Source organism: Amborella trichopoda, chromosome 6, assembly GCF_054954075.1.
Source record: "Amborella trichopoda isolate Santa Cruz 75 chromosome 6, AtrichopodaSantaCruz75HAP2 v2.0, whole genome shotgun sequence".
In the NCBI taxonomy this organism is placed as follows: domain Eukaryota; kingdom Viridiplantae; phylum Streptophyta; class Magnoliopsida; order Amborellales; family Amborellaceae; genus Amborella; species Amborella trichopoda.
In genome coordinates this window covers 8,779,134-8,801,192 of record NC_142341.1, presented here as the reverse complement: position 1 = coordinate 8,801,192, position 22,059 = coordinate 8,779,134, and the positions used below count along the sequence as shown (strand labels likewise).

Sequence of the window (22,059 nt, the reverse complement as noted above, 5' to 3'; positions counted from 1 at the left end):
GTTGTTGTTGTGGCCGCATGACTTACGTAGTTCGCACCATGCATCGTTGCTCGGTCTTAATTTTGGCATAAATGCCATCCAATTGGACTTTGACTACTCGTTTACTCCAAAAATAATTATCTCAATCAAACCCTAATTGATGGATATAAGAAAGGAAATATTTGAAAATCAAACCAAATCTTCCCAACCCTATCTCTTGATTGTAATCGAAATTTTGAAGTCACTCTTTTATCCCAATCTTCCCATATTTTGAAATTGCACATATTTGATTGCCCCAATTCCAACTAAGATGTTTTGCTAAGAAATATAGGGAATTGATTCAAACTTTTTAATTTTGAAATCTTATAGCAATTTAAGTTTAATGTAAGGGGTACAAGAAGGTTCTAGAGGGTTGCCCCTTACAAGATGGTTCTAGGGGTTAAGGGTAAAAAGCTATTTTCAAGGTTCTCAGGATACTGAATCGGTATTCAAGAAAGCACTATTGAGGGTAAAGTCTTTTTCTCCCCCTTTTTTTTTTTTTTTTTTTTTTTATAGGGTAATTCGTCGGTTGGGAAGACTAAGGGTAAGTAAAGTAGGGTATGTCCCAGATCTAAGGTTTTGTAACGTCCTAAAATTTCACAGTCCACAATTGGGTCTACAGCCAAAATCTACAAAATTATATGGTCTAAAAAAGATTATACAAAACAAAAAAAGGAAATCAATGTGACTTCCACATTCTTTTAAGGACCCATTTGGTTCCATGGATTTTTCAATCGCGTGGAAAATGTATCCTGAAATAGCTATTTACTAGAATTAATATTTCTTAAAATATGGGTGTATGTCATTTGGATTGCATCCGGTAGATACCAAGAAAATGCAAATTCACTATTTGAATGGTTTGGAATATGTTTTTCCTGAAAATTTTAAATTTTTTGGGGATTATTATTATTCCAAACAAATTAACCATATTTCTAATATTGTGATTAATGATTTATTTTATTTTTTTCTAGTGTTTGTCCAAGTGAGAGACCACATTTCAAAATTACCGAGTTTGCAGTGTCATTTCTAACAAAGATTAGGTGCAATTTGCTTGTAAGTGGAACACCTTCTCATCTCCACCACTCACAACTATGGATGGTGGGTGGCCCACATGAGTACCCAATAGTGTATGTAGTGTGCGGTTACACTGGTATGATCCCATGTGGGCAATTATATGAGACATTTTTATAATGCAAGCACCATGGTGCATAAGCATTTGGGATGTCCTAAATATATGTCTCTATGGAAGCTTTCACAAATTGGGCAATGCATGAGAGTTCCAATTGATCTCAACTGATTGATCTCATGAGAGGAGAAAAAACATCAAGGATTGGGTAAAAGAAAACAAACTCCCATAAATTTTCCAATTTCTAATGTATCAAAAGAAACACAAACTTACTCTTCCCCCAAATACACCTCTTTTAAGAGAGTAAAGGGGCATCCATATAGTTTAGAAAAAAGTTTATATAACGGCGAGGCTCTAAACAATCAACTTAGGGCGCACCTAAAAAATCTACTAAAAGAGGTTGTTTTGAAAGTCAAGAATCCTCAAATTGATCATCTCGACCTCAAAATGTATAAATATGAGAAAAAAAATGGATTTCAAGTCTTAGAAATAGTGCATCTTATAATGCATTTTCAGACAGTCAATTTTTAAGATTTTCAAGTATTCATAGGTATGCATGATCTATAGTACTTTTGAAGTTTTAAATTTTATAATTAGTGATAAAAATAAATTTTCAGGCTATCACAAAGATTCACAATATTGAAACATCATCTTTCAACACTATTTGATGGCATGCTTTACTTTGATTGTTTAGAGCCTCGGCCCTATACAAACCACACCCTATAGTTTAACAAACAAGAAATTCATCCCTGACCTGCATGAGAAGCCATTTCACATAGGTGAAACTCATTTAAAAACATCTGATACAATTCCTCAAACTAGCAGATGTATCACACAAATAAATAATGCGCATTTCTCTCCCTAACCTTGTGGCCCAGCCCCTAATTATTTAGGGTCGGGCTGCCCGGCGGCCTGGGCGATTGCCAGCCTATACATTAGGAGTCCAAAGTAAGTAACATACGAAGAATTTCAAACAAACAAGAGGTAGCATCGGTATTTCTACGTTGTTTGAAAAGTCTCATCGTTTGTGTCGTAAATTCGGTGTTACATCGACGGATCCAGTGTTTGAAAAATCGAACTGACCTCACAAACCAGCCAATGGCCGGTTCTGAGTACTTAGGAAATCGGCCAGGTTCTAGGTGGTCTAAAAAGTATTAAAAAATACAAAAAATACAAAAAATTTTAAAAAAATATAAAAATTATATTTAAAACATGATTAAACAAAGCTCATCCAAATGAACTTGAAAATTAGTGAAAAAAATATATTTTTAAAAAATTAATTTATGCTAAGGGATAGCTTTGAATTTTTAAAAAAAGATTGGAAAATAAAAATAACTATTCATGGCCAAAACATTTTCTAATCATTGCCAAAAAAGATATAAAAAAAAATCAAAAACACATTACAAATAATTCTCTTATTTTTTGAGATTTTATATAAATATTAAAAAATAAATTAAAATATCGAGCTAAGCCGCCAAACCGATCATGCAGTGCTCGGTTCCGGTTTGAACCGCCGGTTCCGAGTTGGGCCGGCCAAGTTTGCGAACTCAAGTAGAAATCCTTCAAAGTTCAAACTAAGAATCATGAGGCCTGGGTTGGAGAACAACTCAAGGAAGGGAGTTATTTAGAGATAGGCATAAAATATTTTATTTTTTTATAGTTGGGTACATTTTGGCAGCGCTATCTTTACGAGCATGGCAACAAAACGTGCTCACCCCTGAATAATGGAGCAGACCAAGGTACATATTAAGAGTCCACTCCTTAATAAATGGTCCGGCCAAATGAAAATTCTCCTGTCCACATTATGTGACGTTTTTAATGGCTCTGATTAAACATGGCCACAAAAAAACTCTGCTTTATTTTTATTTTTTATTTAAGTTAAATATTTATCTTAATTTTGGGTATTTTTATATGATGAGAAAAATAAATTTCATAAAAGATATTTTGAACAAAAATTGACCGAAACACCCTTCAATTATTTCAATAGTATTTTGGTCAAATTTTTTGTTCTAAATCTTTTTTGTTATTTTTTTATACGTTATATAAAAAAACCATTTATAACCCAAATTTAGGATAAATATAATTTTTCATTAAAAATAAGATTAAAAAAAAAAAAAAAACTCTTTTTTCAATGTTATAAAATAGAAAAACTCTTAATGTGCCGTTGGATGATACTAGGCTTAATCTGAACCATTAAAGGGCGATTGTGCATCCTTTAAGCATCCATATCATGTGGAGGCTAACATCCCTTCAATTGCATCAAAACCCACAACCCACAGATTCAATGGTGAAGGCCTTTTATGATGAATTTTAGTTATACACCCCATTTTCAAAACTGCTGTCATGACTTCCACACACGGGGGACATGACTTTTAAGTGGTTTCCAAAATTTCAGATAAAAAAGATCTTCCCACAATTACTCTTTTGCCCAAAGGAGTAAGTGTACAGACTGCTCCAGCACGAGCATAGTATATGTGCTCTAATAAAAAAAAGTTTATTAGGTCCACTAGGCCAAGTTGGGAATAAAGACATCTTGGCCAAGTTGACAGTGGCCACCTTATTTAAATAGAACTTATTTATTAAATTATTATTTTATTAAAAAATATTAATTATACAAATATATCTCACTATATTTATTTTTGAAGCCCTAGTACAAAACATTTTTTATGCATCACAATACTCACATTGGTGCCTGGTAACATAGATTGTAATCACATGGTTCTTTGTGGTCCCCTGGAGCACTAGTGAAAGACATACTAGCTTATATTCAATAGGACAGCTGTATGCCCCAGGTGATTTTGAAAGATGCCAATATGCACCATTTGTTGAAAGCCAAGGTGTAAAATAAACTGTGTAAGGAGCTCTTGATTTTTTGAGAAATAAAAGCTTCTATCTCCTGACTTTTTGTTTAAATTTAAAATTTATCAGATTTCAGTCCATCTCTTTCATATGATGTGCCATATATATAATAATTCATAATTGGTCAATCTAAACCTCATAAGAAGCCCCCAGCTTTTTTTTTCCTTTTTTTTTTTTTATTTTTTTTTATTTTTTTTATATACAGAATATGGTTTCTACAATGCCCGGGCCCTATGAAAAGGTAAAGCCTCCCACCTGGGAATCACTATGGGCATGGGAAACCCTTATGTCTATCAAATCTATGTCCTAGTATAGAATTGCGGATCTGTGAACACTTAAAAACAAACACTCGAGATAATATATTAATATATGTTTTTTTATGGCTTGAAATCTTTATATTTTTTCACATCCATAATGTTTTAAGGATCAATTCAAATGTTTTCAAATTAAAACTGTAATTTTATGTGAAATTTGAGATGCATATTTACTTTTTCCCTGTAGGCTTTATTTTAAGCTTTTTCTTTTTTATATGATTTAGACATTAAAAAAGCCAAAAGATTCTTTATTCCCGTGGGCTCCTTTGGGCAAAACTTACACCAGTAATATGCTTTAGATACCAAATTTAGGGATGTGATCTATAGAACGGCAACCGACCCCAAAGAAAGACAAGAAACAAGGGTGTAGTTTTTTAAGGCGCCCCTCCAAATTTTATCACAACATGAATTTTGGTGTAAAAATTATTTGGATTATCTCAAAATCTATTTTCATATCTAATTATAAAGTTTAAATTTTAAAAATAGTTAAAATCAAGGAGATCTATAAATATATAAAAATCTTAAAAATTGACGGTCTAGATAATGTGTTACAAGAGGTATTATTTTTGGGACTCAAGATCATCTTCTTTTCTTTTTTTTATACTCATACTTCTGGATGTCAAGATGATCAATTAGAGGGTTTTTCAACATTAAAACAACCTTTTCCGATTAATTTTTGAGGTGCGTCCTTAATTCCACATTTCAAGGTTGCAACCTTACATAAACTTTTTCCAAAAAAAAACAACTAACTCCCTCCATCTCTATGTGCCTGTGAAAAAGGGCATCCCAAGATTGCATTAGATCCATCTAATATTTTGAAGGAATGATATAGATGATCAAGAACTCAAAATCCAGATTTTTTTTTTCTTTGAAAAATAATCAATTTCAAATAAAAAAATCTCTCAAATAAGAGTTTTATCTAAGAGAGTAAATCTGTAATATAATCTCGAGGGAGCATAGTATACACGCTCTTAAAAAGAAGAAAAAAACAAAATGGTCTCCGCAACATGCATTGGACTGAAGTGTATATATGTTCATCTCATGCATATGCGCTTTGTGGATAAGTGCGTCTACGTGTGTATCACTGTATATAAAAGTAAAAAAAATTTATATACTTTGAAACTATTTATATTTGTTATAACGAGGTCACATTTGTTATTAGCCATTAGATGTTAGACTTGAGGGTTTGGAGTATGCGACAAAGTTTAAGAAATTTTTTTTGAATTTGGAGTCTAACTAATGACACACTCACAACTACCCAATTTAAAATGTGATGGACATAAATAATTGTGACATTATTATATTAAAAATAAATGATATCTCTATATACTTTTCTAAAATGAAAAAAGAAGATTAGGTTATGACATGAGCATTTCATTCATGGTCACTCCTTCTACTAAAATTTAAAACTAAAAGCATTTTTAGAATTCTTTATTCGCGAATGATATAACTTCCTCCAAACCTAACAACCAATTTCACAAGAAAATCCAAATCCAATTTTCTCTTTTTTTTAGAAAAAAAAGCACCAAAATAATCCTGCCATTCAAAGCAATTTTTGGAAACCCGGTAAATTCCCGATGCTGCCTATGAACCAATCGAAACCAATCAAGTTCTGGGAAGGTATCAGTACTGGCTTGATCCCCCTCCTAAAACACCCGGTTTCATTTGTTTAATTAGCTTATCTAATGTTTTTATAGGTCCCATCCTAAATCCCCCCATATATTTTAAATTTCTTTTATTTCTTTTTTTAATATATTTTCCATATTGTTGATTCAGATCAATCCAAACCAATATAGGTCGGCAATCCACCAATCCAGACGATCCCCCATCATTCCAAAATTCAAAATACCGTGCCAAAGTATAAAATATTGTAAAATATTGCTTCCATAAGCACGTATACCTACTCTTAACAATACCAACATGCCTTTTAATGATAGAAAATGGTTTGATAGGGCTGCAGTCCTATCAAAATAAGTAAAGCCTCATTTTGTAGATCATCAAAAATTGTAATTCAAACGATGAAAAACTTTTACATCGATCATCTTGGCTTGAACATTATAGTTGCAAAAAAATTAGTTTTTCAAGCTCTAAAAATAGTATGCGTTGTAAAGTTATCTAGACCGTCCATTTTATCTTAAAAATAAATGTTCATGGATCCGTAAAATCTGTACCAATATTTAAGTTTCAAATTTTATTGTCAATGATGGAAATTGATTTTATAGCCATCGTAGAGATTTATGTTGCCGAAAATGCTTTGCGCACGAAGATTAGATGTGAGACTTTATTTTGTTTTGATAAAGCATAGGCTTTATAGAAACTGGTCCTTTATTTATTTAAGACTGAAATCCCACATAATGAAAAAGCAAGAAAAAAGAGAGAGGTTTATGCACATCACATCACAGAACAAAAAAAATTGAGAGGCTGAGTTCGCATGAAAAGGAAAGATAGACGTTTATTCATCACCAACCAAAATCATGTTCATGCTTTCCTCGTGTTCACTATTATCATTCTTAATTTGGAATACTCTACTATAGTTTGGCCTTTCAACTAATATCAAGGTTTTAATTTTGAAATAGGAAAATCGTTTCATGCAGGCTCGATCCCATTTTTACATATGCAATTCAGAAAGTGTAAAGCATCTATCTTAAAGATGAATAGTATTCTATCTAAAAACAATAGAAATTAATAATCTAAATGTTTTCTTACTAGAATTATTACTTTTAGTTTTTAAAATTGATTTATTTTTTCATATTCATGATATCCATGGTAGAGATTAGATATCCTTAAAATTCATCTCAAAAATATATTTATTAAGAGGTCCGCATTTCTACATATGCGGGCTTGGCCACATAGAAACCGGGTCCTTGGGAATATTCAATGTTTCTCCCACTCTTTTCTTTTTCAGCCAAAAGATTTTGAATCAATGCTGGTGGCTGCATAGCCCTTATTATTTAAAGAATATTTAATATATAATATTTAAATAAATATAACTATATATTTTAGTTATTATATTTAAATAACAGATGTATATATCTAGCATAATATTTAGTATCTTTAAATATATATTTTTTTATGTTTAGGTCAAGTCTGGGACCGGATCCAATAACTTTGGGTCCGGTCCGGTCCGGTCCCATAATTTTTTTTTGGGTCCCCGACCTAACCTGTTACCACCATATTAACACTATTTGGGTTTGGTCTGGGTCCGGATCCCACATAGACCCGGACCCGAATACTGTTTGGGTCCAATATTTGGACTTGGATCCGATCTGTTGGGTCCAATTTAGACCCATACCTCGACTCAGGTCAGGTCTTGGGTCAGGATCAGGTCCATTGCCACCCCTATCAATACCTACTCTAACGAATAAGTGTTGCCTTTCGAAATTGGGATCGGGCTTGACTGATTAGAAGCTAGCATATAGCAACACTACATCTTGAGTTCCATTCCTACGACCGATCTATTAAAAAAAAATTGCCCTCCATCAAGAAGTGGAACTTTTTTAGATATATATGGTAGTGAAGGAAAACGGAACTTTGGAAACATGTTTAGGCCTTTGGGAAGGAGGAATCCTGCCAGTGGATTTTCAAAATCCAAGATTTTCTTTGAACCCATCAAATCTTGACGTTTTAATTTAAGATTATTTATTTCCTCCTACCAAACAGGCCCTGATATGGGAGACCATTATAGAAGCAAACTTGCTTGTACGATATCATAAACCACCTTGAAAAGTAGGGTTTTGTTGGCCTTCAAAGTTTGGACTTTCGAGATATGTGGATTTACTTTGGATGATTAAAAAACAAAGAAAAAAGCAAAAAGATATTTTACTCCCTCAGGAGTACGGTGTCGAACATATTCACTCGGGTAAAAACCCACCTATAATTAATTGTAGGACCACTGACCTCAAATAGATTAAAAAAAAAAAATCACAATTGTATCTTTTATGCACTAAAAAAATTAATGTCTCGAGATTAAATAGAAAAAATCCAATTACGATAGTCAGATGTTTCAAATTTTTCTTTTTAAAAATAATCATCTAATGATGTTTCAATTTTTTTTTTTTTTAAATAATCATCTGATAATTCTTAAACAGTTCCCAAAATTTCATATTGAAAAAATACTTCCAAGTGGGTCTTCTAAAAGAAGGAATATGTGAATCATGCTCCCCAAGGAGCATAGTATACATGCCTTTTAAAAAATATATAAAACAAGTACAAAAACTAAATGTAAGCATGAGATTAGGACAGATCTAGGCCGTCGCGATTTTTGTCAATATTTTACTTCTCAAATTAAAGATACTGTACAAAGGAACCAATCCTACCGTAGGGGAAAAAAAGACCTTGGCCTTGCATCCCAATTTTGTGGGTTTTGTAGACCCTCGGGATCTAAATAATACATAACCCACAGGATCTAAATAACCCAATGGCCCATGACCCCTTTGACCACTTTTTACCAACTCTCTAGAAATCCTTTCAACGTTTTTTTAGCACATGAAAAAAATCCATGGCATCTTTATGTAATTTATGAAACCCATCTTGGTTTAAAGTAGAAAACCCGGTATAGCCGATCTCAAATAGTTGAGATAAAATTCGGAAGATGATCTTAACCGCTCCCTCTGGGTTCATTGGCTCCTTGTGTCTCTTTATCTTTCTACAAGCTTTCTCTCAAACATCACTGTGCAGACCAAGTTCGCAGTCTCTCTCTATGCAGTAATAAAACCTCTCTCTTTCTATCAAAATGATAATTAACACTCCACCGTCTCTTTCCCTCTCAACCCTCTCTAACCAGACTCCCCTGTTGAGGATTAAGAAGCTTTACTTTTGGAAACAAAGTGCTTGGGTTTGTTAAAGAGCTTTTCTAGTTTGGTGCAATGCTTCTCATTTGAGTTTAATATCCCTACTTTTGCCATTAAAGGTTGTTATCTGAGCCTTATATTAATTATTTAGGATGAGCTTATTACCATCATTAATAGGTATTATAATTTAAATTAAATAAATGGGATTAGCTCTAAAGAGATCATTTATTTTTTGCAAAAAGAAGTTACAATTATTCTTGTCCCTTAAATTTCAAACAGAGTAGTGGTAAGAATGTCATTGATTAAACACAAAGTTCAAAAAAAAAATTCTCGGACTTTAGGACTCACCCTAAGCCATCCAATTTAAAGGAGTTGCATTATGCTTAAATGGACAGAAACAATTTGATCTTCAAAACATAGTAAAGACTCATCCGATTAAAATGGAGGCTACAAATCGAAACTATCGTTTTCAAGTTGTGCTTTCTTTTTAAATTGAGAGATGGTTAGGGAGAGTTGGGATATAGATTATAGCGAGAGGAAAGACACCGTTGAAGTATTTTAAACCCAGTTATCTATGAGCTGGATTGTTGATCTTGATAAAAATCAATCGGAACTTAATCGGTTTCAAGATGCAATGAGTTCCTCCTCACCAATTCCCCCAACACAATATATATATATATATATATGGGAAAAGATGATGTGCGTCTAGGTGCATACTGCTACAGTAAACACCCGTGACTCAGATTGAATCTAGATCGATTTTATGAGTATGGATGTCTGATAATATTTGAATTTTAATGTTTTTTTTACAAATCCAAATCACTTCAAATTTTAGGTGTGTGTTCTTCAAAAATAGACGAATCTACGAAAAATAAAACTAAAAAATTTACATAAAATAAAATAGTCAAAATACCCCTGAAAAGTTTCAAGGGGATTTTGATCTCTTTTTTTAATTATTTTTTATATATTTTTATTAGGTGCTCTTTAATGGTAAAAACACACAATTTAAAATTTCAAGTGATTTGGATTTATAGAAAAAAAAACTTTAAATTCAAACACTATCGAACATTCATGTACGTCAGATCGGCCATAGAATAATCTAAATTCAATCTAGATCATTCGCGAATGGGCGTACAGCTCTGACTCCATATATATATATATATATATATATATATATATATATATATATATATATATATATATATATATATATATATATATATATTGACAATGTCAATATGCTTTATTGATAGAATGCTTTAAAAACATCAAAAAGAGTGTATATATTGACAATGTCAATATGCTTTATTGATAGAATGCTTTAAAAACATCAAAAAGAGTAGGAACACACAAATAAGGTAAATAAATATTTAAGTTTAGTAAGAAAATCGGCAACATCGTTATTTTTTTTTGATAAATATGAGTTACATCATATATATATATATATATATATATATATATATATATATATATAATATTTTTTTTGTAGGTTACCTTTTTATGCTATAAACTTTTATTTTAATTTTTATTTCATTTAATTTTAATAATTTAAAGATTCTTGATGTGACATATCTTGAATCTGACCCACCCCGTAATATGCGGACAGGGGATAAAAAAGAAATCAAAATAATAAAGTTATAATCAGACAGTGAGTTTCCCAGATAATTTTTGCAGTTTTAAATCAGCCAACTGGAATTGGTAAAGAAGCTCGAGGGTATTATAGTCATTAATTACGCGCTCATGGTGGCTACTCCTTGAGAAGCCACATAAACTTACAGCGACTCATCTGTCATCACTCTCTCTCTCTCTAAATGATCAATCCCTTTCCTCTCCCTGGTTATGTCAATTCTAGCTGCCCAATTATAAATCCTCTCTTTCCTTCTCTCTCTTTCTTTGAGAGAGAAAATGAAGACAAGGGTCCCAAGCCCCTTAACAAAATCAAGTTGGTGAGAGGAGCCAATCCATTAGAAAACCCATGAGAAAAAACAGAGACACAACTCAAAAAACCAAGAAGAATCCAATTGAAAAACGCTTTTAAGGGAAAACCCTAATCCGTAAAGTATTTTAAGAGAAAACCCGCTTTTATCCGAGGCAAAATGAGTAGGCAACAAGGGAGAATTAAGGCTTTTTTCAGCAACAGATGGCTGGTGTTCGTAGCTGCAATGTGGGTTCAATCTGTTGCAGGGATTGGTTATTTATTTGGGGGCATTTCCCCTGTTATAAAGAGCTCTCTCAATTATAACCAGAGACAACTTGCTATGCTCAGTGTGGCGAAAAACTTTGGTGATAGTGTTGGGTTTGTTACAGGGAGTCTCTCTGCAATTTTGCCAACATGGGGTGCTCTTTTGGTTGGAGCTGTTCAGAATTTTATTGGGTATGGTTGGGTCTGGCTCATAGTCACAGGCAGATTACCCCATCTTCCCTTGTTTGCTGTAAGTTTTTTGATTTTCTTTTCGATCTCAATTTTTTTCCTAAGAGGTTTGATGTTTCTTCTTCAAGGGGCTGATGTGCACAAAAATGTTTAGTAAATTGGTTTAACCTGTGAAAAATCTTGTGTTTTATTTCTTAGTTATATGAAGATTTGGACTTTTTTTAAAATTAATTTTCGTTTTACTAATAGAAATCTGATCTTGATATTTGGTTATTGCTCTTGCCTTACATAGTCAACATTGGAAGGGGAATTGTTGAATTGAGTTAGAGCGCTTGTTTTTTTTCTTTTTCTTTTTTTTTTTTTCGTTTTTTTCTTTTGTGGGGGTTGTCTAGTATTGGCATGTTTCTCATTTGTAGCAGGTTGTGATTGGAAAATCACTGGAATAGTTTTTTAGATCGTTCTGTTAAGGCAGTTTTTTATTTTTTCTTTGTTTTTATTTGTCATATTCTTTTCAAAGGCTTCCAGCTGGTTTTTGGGTAAGATTAGCATGAACTCCCATTGTTAGGGGGTTTTCCTTGTTGCCTTCTGAAGGTCAGATTCATGAAATTGCATTCCTTATAGCTTAAGATCTTTTTATATACTGTTGTTTTATGTATCTTGCGGTGTAAGCTCAATTCCGTATTTTTTTTTGTTGACATTCATTTATTGATTCATCAAATTGTTGGTTGTTTAGATGAAGCACTTCTCTGACTGATATCTGGTCAATATCTTGCATAGTTAGATTGGTACAGATTAATGAGCTTGATAGATGAATCTTGTATTTTCATAAGATTTAAGTCTATAGATTTTAAGATAATTTGGAAATGTCTTCATGGCATGTCAGTTCTCTGTGTATAAAATCTTAAAATGGTTTGAAATGAATTTTTGGACTGTATTTGCTTCAGGTCCTAAAGGAATTCCATGATTTTCAGTGCTTAATTTTTTTTGTCTAGTGATTTTATCGATTTGATGGACTAATTATTTCATATGGGAGTCTTTCCTCAAGAAACTGATTTGCAGATGCTTATTTACCTCAGATACTATGAGTTCGCCTGTTTTATTGATCTCATGTTATTTGATTATTGGTTCAGATGTGTGTACTTATATTTATTGGAACTAATGGAGAGACTTACTACAACACGGCCTCCTTAGTCTCATGTGTTCAAAATTTTCCCAAGCACAGGGGTCCAATTGTGGGAATACTGAAGGGATTTGCAGGCCTTAGCGGTGCAATTTTGACCCAAATATACGCCATGATCAACATACCCGATCAAGCTGCACTCATCTTCATGATAGCCGTAGGACCAGCTATGGTGGTCATTGCTCTTATGTTCTTTGTTAGACCCGTTGGAGGTCACCGACAAATTCGGGCTTCCGATGCTTCAAGCTTCACATTTGTGTTTAGCGTGTGCCTTCTTTTGGCTGCTTATTTGATGGGTGTTTTATTACTTGAAGATCTAACAAATATTAGTCATGATGTGACTATAGTATTCACGGTTATCTTATTCATCCTTGTTTTACTCCCCATTGTCATACCTCTGAAATTGCACTTTTCTGAGGACTCCAAATCTCTAGTAGATGACAGACGATTGAAAGAACCTTTAAACGAAGAAGCAGATGAGAAACCCATCCACACACCTGAATTAATATTAAGTGAAGTAGAGGATGAGAAGCCAAGGGAGGTAGATTTGCTCCCCGCTTCTGAGAGGAGAAAGAGAATTGCAGAACTGCAGGCTCGTTTGCTGAATGCAGCAGCTAAGGGAGCTGTAAGAGTAAAGAGGAGTGGGCCACATAGAGGGGAAGACTTCACATTGATGCAAGCATTGATCAAGGCTGATTTTTGGCTAATCTTTTTCTCGCTCCTATTGGGTTCGGGGTCGGGCGTCTCAGTGATTGATAACTTGGGTCAGATGAGCCAATCCTTGGGGTATGACAACACTCATATTTTTGTTTCCATGATCAGCATTTGGAACTTTCTCGGCCGAGTTGGTGGGGGTTACTTTTCCGAGATGGTTGTCAGGTAATTGAAAGCAATAATCTTTAGGCACTAGATTTGCTCATACACTGCTAGCCACTCAGATGAATTGCTGGATGCTTCTTTAGAAATTGGTGGTCGTTTTCCAATTGCTTAAATAAGAGAGAGAGAGAGAGAGAGAGAGAGAGAGAGAGAGAGTCACAGATTGAAACGTGCGACTTAAGAATTTATAGTTTAGGAAACACCTAACAACAAATGATCATCCTCAGCTCGTAAATCCCAACCAACACCCAAAGATATTGGCAATCTGGCCCTCTAAATGCATAATTCTCAATTATGTTGATCCAGCTGAGACATTATTCATGGAATAAATATAAATATATTGCAATCTTCAATAATCAATACCCTCTTCTTTCTTTTATGGTCATTTTTTTTCCAATATCTCATCAGATTTTTCTTGAAATTATATATTCTCACTAGTTCTCAAACTGGTTTCTAATCATCTTTGCTTTTTCCAAACAGCAATTACGCATATCCTAGGCCGGTAGCTATAGCTATCGCGCAATTGGTCATGGCCTTCGGTCACTTCCTCTTAGCCATGGCATGGCCTGGGATCATGTATGTTGGCACCGTATTAATAGGGCTTGGATATGGGGCTCACTGGGCTATCGTCCCGGCCACTGCCTCTGAACTATTTGGATTGAAGAACTTTGGTGCCTTGTACAATTTCATCACCATGGCAAACCCAGCTGGTTCCCTTCTATTTTCGGGCTTGATAGCTAGTACTCTTTATGACCATGAAGCAGAGAAGCAAGCTCAGGTGTACCACCCCAAAACCAGTTCGGTAAGGGTGATATGGCATATGTTTTCTAGCTCTCTAAGTACGGAGAAGAGCCTAGTATGTGATGGTGCAGTGTGCTTTTTCCTTACCCTTATGATCATGTCGGGGTTGTGTATCGTTGCAGCAATTTTGAGCATGATTGTGGTGTATAGGACCAAGGTTGTGTATGCTCATCTCTATGGGAAATCCCGCTCATGAATGTACTCGAGGAGAAGCTTAAGGATGGCTTTTGCATGTTGGTATTTTAGGATTATGCAGAAGAGATGACGGTAGCGGAATAATTGAATCAGATCATATGCTCAGCTCTTGTAGTAAACTTGTCTCATTGTTGGGTTCTAGATTATGGGCTGTTTGTTCCACGTTTCGGAGGAGTTGTGTCATGTGTATGTATGCCTGTATGTGATTATTTTTTCATTATTGTTGTTATTAGTATTTGAAAGGAATTGGAGTATTGTTTTATTTGTCACCCAATTTGTTGTTGGGGAAGTGATTAGATTTTAAATAAATTTTAAAACCATCACAAATGTTGTTTTGGAGGAAGGAGGTACAAGATCAAGTTTATCCGGATATGCAACAGCAACAGGGGCAAAGTTTTATGAAGGAATTCCTTTCTCCATTTCTTGAGGTTTCAGTCAGATCCCATACACAATCAATCAACCCCAAAAAATATTCCAAGGGCCATGCATTTTCAATGCGAAAAAATGCATTCTGGTTTAATCTTATACAATTTAACAGTAATGCCTGCAAACTAAGCTACTTACAAAGGGTAGGGATTAAGCAAGGCCAATCAAAAAGGATGGACCAAAATTTGAAGTTCTCGATCAGGGTTCCTAATGCATTAGATCTGTAGCTGCTGGTGTGTTTCCATATAAAGTCATTTAGTATGAGATTTTTGCACAAAATATTTGTGCTAAAATGGATCAAGGTTGATTTCAGTTGCTTATTACTGAAATTCAGAGAAAGAAGCCAGCACGAGAGAGAGAGAGGACAACTTTAAGGTAGAGAAATCAACAGTGAATGAGAGATTATCCATGAACATGACAAAGAAACAGCTACAAGTAAAGATGAAAGAGAGAGGAAAGAGAAGCAATAAAAGAATGATACTTGTTGATTTGGGAACAGAAAAATAGAAAAAAATAATACAGGGTTACATCTGTGAGATCAATTTTCCTCTCTTCTCTCCTTGCGAACACTTTCTTTCCTCGCCTTGTTGAAGAACACGGGGGAAGCGTCAAAGGGTAGTGGAAGAGAAGACCTCTATAATTTTTTAGTGCCTCAAAAATCCTAGAGAAAGAAAAAAAATACCTCAACTGCTCTCTTTAATTAATTTTTTTTTTTTTTTTTTTTTTTTTTGCTTTTCATATTTTTCCTTTTTCCATATTTACTGTTTTTATTTTGTTTTTCTAAAGGTGGTCCCACTCTGCATGGGGCCAGATTTCCCATCTAGACTCATGAGGAAGGTTCTCCCCTGCTTAATGGATCTCATGCCTGATGTTGGTGTGCTCAAATAGCACCCGTACCGGCCATGTCCCTACAATGCTCTTGCTTAGGGTCTTGATCATCATATCGATGGATTGCAATGAATATTAATTTTCTCTATTTGCATCACTTTATTCTCCAAGACATCTTGTATTCAATGATAATTAACATATTGTCCAATTGTATATCTTAGTTGACAGTCACTACACCAACTGTGTATACATATCATGTCATACATCAAACTCTCCATTACTGAAACGTTCGGAATATCTACTATTTGTTTCTCTTCCTTCACACTTTAAGAACTATACCTCGTACCTAACTTAAAGGTTGATACCATTTTTTTTTTCGAAGCCTTTTTAAAGCCAAGAAAGATTTATACTTCACTTCCCTCGGCTTTAAACAATCAAATTAGAGCCCACCTTCAAATAGTGTTACGAAGTATGACTTTCATCTTTAGTTATAAAATTTAAAGTTTCAAAAATAATGTAGATCAAGCATATCTATGCAAACTTGAAAATCTTGAAAATCGATGGTCCAAAAATGCATTATAAGATGCACTATTTTCAAAACTTTAAATCTTTTTTTTTTTCTCATGTCCATTTATCTTGATGTCGAGATGATCAATTTGAAAATATTTGGACATCAAAACAACCTAATCTAGTGAAATTTTTGAGGTGGGCTCTAATTTGATTATTTAGAGCCTCCGCTCTATATAAACTTTTTCGTGTTGGAATACCCCTAGAATCGTGTGCTTAATAGGTTGAAAAAGAAATATGTGGGTACAAACTATAGTACATGGATGAGAAATAAACATAAAACACATATCATAAGAACATAAAGATTTACATGGTTCGCTCCAAGAGCAGTTTCTACATACAAACAACTTCACCAAACAATGAAAATTATAATATTTGATACAATACCGAAGTAACCATTAAGGCTCACTCCTTCACCGCACTACCTCCTTCGTTTCTGTTGGCTTAAGTTCTCTACTTCTTAAACTTAAATGCATGAGCTCTAGTAGGCTATTTACCAGTTATTGAGTCGGCCGAAGCCATTCAACTGTGTGTTCCGAAGCCGTTCGAGTGCGTATTCTCTTCCTCCTTACACCGAAGAGTAACACCAAGAAGTCGTCTTGCTTGTTTGGGCCTCTCTATCTGCTTTTTCTTTACAAATATATTTTTCTCTCTTGCCTTCCTTCTCCAAAAAGCTCCCTCTCTCTTCGTTTTCCTTCTCATCAACTTTCTCTCTCTTGATTTTGTGCTTCAAGAGTTTTTATTTCTCTCGCCTTTTTCTTTCAAGGGTTTGTTTCTCTTGGCTCACATTTCCCATATACTAGTAATTTAATTAGGGCACACAAAGACCACATACATAAACATCTCTTAAAAGATTAAGATTTAAATCTCACAAGATAGCAAAAGAGCTCAGGCTTAATTGGTTAGCAATTGACGATTTGCAATGGCTCAATTCCTACTAAAAGTAGGGGCCCTCTCCCCACCGACTCACCCAAAAACCTTGAAGGGATGGAAAACCACGGAACACCATTGTTGAAATCCACTTAACAATAAAAAATTTACAATACTTCTTCTCAAATTTAACTTGGTAATTTAGGAACAAGAAAATAGAAAAATACAGTGCTACTCATGTAAGACCAATTTCCCAGTATTCTACCCATTTTCAGAACACTAACGAACACATTCTTTAAAAACCTTGTCGGAGAATGCCGAGGATGCATCAAGCTTCTAAAATATTGTAGATCGAGCAGATATATGAAAACTTGAAAATCTTTAAAATTGACAATCCAAAAATGCATTACAAGCTGAACTATTATCAAAACTTGAAATCCATTTTTTCTCATGTCCATGCATCTTGATTTCGAGATGACCAATTTCAGGATATTTGAGCGTCAAAACAACCTCTTATAGTGAAATTTTTGAGGTGGGCTCTAATTTGATTGTTTAGCGCCTCGGCTCTGTATAATTTTTTTTTTTTACTATTTTCATCCACCAACCCACACAAAAAAAACCAAAACCTCTTTTATTATTAAAAACCCCTATTATCTTTTCCTTGTCCTATATTTGCCCTTTTAAATTTTGGCTTTTAAGCAATGATACCACTCCTCAATGGGACAAACTGCTCACGAAACTCTATAAAAGTTTCGTGAAAGCCGTGGCTTCTACAACTGTAACACTTTCAGTGTTCAACTGTAACACTTTCAGTGTTTGTTGTGGAGAATTTGACATTGTTTTAGAAGTCGTCGTTTCCAATGACTTCCAAAAAAAAATATCAAATTGAAACTATTTTATTGGAGTTATTATTCTACGTCACAGTGGAAGTGGCAGCTTCCAAAAGTGTATGCAAAAACAGGTCTTGCATATTTGACAACCCTTTCTGCCACGAAGCAAGCACGCCCACTTCACTAACTTTTAAGGGTCTTTCTGGTTGCTCAAAATGAATTTATTACTCTAAAGCCAAAAGATATTCTACTCCATCTGGAGTATACTATCCATTTACTCCCTTGGATAAAACTTTTATCCAACCCCAACTAGGATTAGTTTTAGGCCCCCAAATTTTGGAAATATAACCTCTTTAACACGTTGATTAACTTCATTTGAAAAAGTTTATAATTCTAACCGTTAAGCGCTTGAAAAAAATAATTTCTCAAGGTTGAATAAAAACCGTCCAATTTTTAAAGGGTGAGATCTACGTGTTAGAAAACTCAGGTTTCAATTTTTTTTTTTTTTTTTTCTTGTTTTATTTATAATAATCATATAATGATTTTATGGCGGTTACCAAAATTTCAAATTGAACAAATCCTCCCAAACAGGTCATCTGACCCAAGGAGTAGAAATAAACTATGCTAAGAGGGAGCATAATATACGTGCTCGAATATGAAAATGCAAAGATTGTAGCTTTGGGCTTGTTGGGATCAACAAGTCGAGAAAGGGAGCTACATAGCAATATATAAAGCCAAAAGATATTTTACTCCCTTGGGAGTACATTGTCTATTTACTCCTTTGGATAAAACCCCACGTATAATTAGTTTTAAGACCCCAAAACATAGATCCTATTTAAAACATATGTTAACCTTAATAAAAAAAGGTTTTTCTAATTGCACCTTCTAAGCACTTGAACAAAATACTGTCTCAAGATTGAATAGAAACCGTCCAATTTTTAGAGTGTGTGATCTAAGTATTATAAAATTTGAACTTCAATTTTTATTTTATTTTTTTGAGAGTGATCATTAGATGATTCTAATATAGTTACCATAATTTCAGATTGAAAGAAACCTCTCAAGTTGGTCATTAGACCAAGGGAGTAAAAATAAACTATACTCCCGAGGGAGTAAAAACACGTTTTCCTATCCTGCAGAGTTGGAGATGTTTTAGCAGGCATCCTATCATTAATCAGGGTAGGAGAGAACCCGTGGATTACCAGTAGATCAAGCTGCATTGTTTCTCACTCCTGATTGGGTTTGTTCCTCTTTTAACATGGCAGTACTTTTGGGTTGTCAAACTAAGTAGGTCGAAACAAATGAAGTTCAAGATTCAATATATATTAAGTGGTGTAAAAAAGTGATAAGGAGCTCAAATCTCTCTAGCTTCAAATCCTCCATCTCCGGATAGGCATTTCTGCGAATTTTCAGCATGTTTTTAGGGAAGCAAACTGCCTAGCTGACTCCCTAGCCAAATGGGGTGCAACTTTATCTTCCCTTTCAATTTCAAATGATATAATCCCGTTTGGGTAGCTTTTCTTATTAATAATAAATTATGTTATTTTTCAAATAAATAAATATATATAAAGGAATGATTTCATGAAAACGTTGTATAATAGTATAATGCAACAACACCTCTAGAAAACCATGTTTTTGGCATTTGTATGACCCCAAATTTTGCTCACATTCTTTTCATCCTCATAATCAATCTTACAAAAAAAAACAAAAAAAAATCAGTTTGTAACCTAGATATTGTCAAAATTAATACCCTCCAACAATAAATCTTGACAGTCCATTTGGTGAATTTCAAGATCTAGGTCTTGACAAATTCAAAATCACTTTTTTCTTTTCTAGCATTGTTAATCTTATGATAATAACGCTATATAAAAATTTTGGAAATAAAAAAATCCTTATGAAGCCTATATCTAACCATCTCACTAAAAATGGACGGCTTATATTAATTGGGCTAAAAAAACACTTTCTAAGACATTTTTTCAAAATTTTCTTTTTTGTGATTGTTCCTTAGAGTTAAAAGAACGTACATTTAAAAATTTGTGTCAAACAAATGTCTCTAACATAAATTTTGAAGACGGTTGCATTATACTACTATACAACCATAGCATGATATCATTCCCCATATATATGATGCCAAAAGATAGTCCACTTACCCGGGAGTAGAATGTACGTTTACTCCACTAAGGAAAACCCCACTTACAATTAACTTGAAGACACCAAATTTTTGGGGATGTAGCCGCTTCAACCCACATATGCAATGAACAAATTTTCCTAATTGGACCTTTTATGTATTTTGAAAAAAATAATATCTCGAGATTAAATATAAATTTTGCAATTTAGATGGTGAGATCTAAATGTTAGAAAACTCAAAAAATAAATAAAAATAAATAAATAATCAGCTACTAATTCTTAAGTAGTTCCCAAAATTTCATATTGAAAAAATCCTCCTAAATCTTCTGACGAAAGGAGAAGTAAACTATCCTCGAAGGGAACATAATATACATGCTCATATATGATTGTTAGATGGGTACGATAGCTTTAGTCATAATATAATAAAGTAATCTTTGAGTATCCCATCTCAACTGGATGGCTCATAGTATTTTACTTTAATTTCCATCTTACCAATTATTTTGGCATGAAATCCGGGCCATGCCCATGGAGCAGACCTAATGCAATAAAGGAATCAAAAGTTTGACCAAAATCCTTTTAAAACTTAAAGAGTATTTTGATCATTTTATTTTATCAATATCCGAATGATTTTATATAAAAATTTAAAATATAAAATAGCTTTAGGATTTTATTTTATCCATGTCCAAATGATTTTATATAAAAACTTAAAAAATAAAATAGCTTTAGGTGTGGCATTAAGACTGAAGCTATGACATCTATTAAAATATGAAGCTATGAAGTTACATTCAAAGATGCAATTTCTATAAGGCTTAGGCTTTATGAAAACAAAATAAACGCTCACCTCAATCCTCGTCCGGAAAGCACTTGGGGAATCAGAAATCTCCATGATGGTTGTAAAATCCATTTCCAACACCAACTATAAAATTTGAAGCTCAAAAAATGTAAAAATCTTACATAACTATAAACACTTATTTTTTGGGTGAACTAGACTGATCTAGATAATATATTATAATACATATTATTTGTAAAGCTTGAAATCCTAATTTTTTTTCGCAACCATAATAGTCAAGGCCAAAATGATCAATTTAAATATTTTCTAACACCAAAACTACCATTTTCGCACTTATTTTGTTAGGGGTACAACCCTATTCAAAACATTTTCCTTCTGGGTGGCGCCAGTTACCCCTTTGCAAAAACTCCTTTAATTGCGAAATACAAACGACTCCTTACCGCCCTAGTATTATCAACTTAAGTGGGTCCTATTATGAGAAGGGAAAAAGTTCATATCCCAATATGAGTATTTTCAGAATTACACGCTCAACTTTTACAGTGAAATCCGGATATGTAAGCCAAACATCGGATCTCTCTCTCTCTCCAAATATTCGAGATCACTCCTTTCATGTTACCGATTGGCAGCCGACATTAGAAACGTTGATGACATTTAAAATACAGTGATAATTAAAATCCGTCTATGGTATTTAAAACTATAACTGCCCCGAGAACTTTTTCTAGACAGTGGGCTCAGTGGAACTTGAGGATATCAATGGCCATTCAATCGCCTTGCCCAGTGTTTTAAAACATGGATTGGCCAAGCAGACCGGTCATCCATAAAACCAGTCACGATCACGATCAGCAATTGCCGATTGGGATCAGCAAATCGGATCCATTCTCTAGGAAGCAGTCCAAAACAATTAAAATTTTAAATAATAATAATAATAATAATAATAATAATAATAATAATAAAGATAATAGAAAAAAAATGTAGTGTGGAAATGACGCAATTAGGCCAATCCAGATCACCCGATTCCCTAACAGACTCACCAGTTCCGATTCCTTAGGCAAGGAACTAGGTCAATTTGGACCGATTTCCAATCCAAATCAATG

At 33.8% G+C, this 22,059-nt stretch overlaps 1 protein-coding gene across 1 annotated transcript; it reads left to right on the top strand.

The window, feature by feature from the left end:
• The first annotated feature begins 11,010 nt into the window (after nt 1-11,010).
• On the top strand, nt 11,011-14,857 carry LOC18438030 (protein NUCLEAR FUSION DEFECTIVE 4). Its single transcript, XM_006848199.4, has 3 exons — nt 11,011-11,539; nt 12,609-13,537; nt 14,015-14,857. Exons 1-3 carry the CDS (start codon nt 11,204-11,206, stop codon nt 14,529-14,531), a joined length of 1,782 nt encoding a protein of 593 aa, XP_006848262.1. The 5' UTR covers nt 11,011-11,203; the 3' UTR covers nt 14,532-14,857.
• Nucleotides 14,858-22,059: the final 7,202 nt, after the last annotated feature.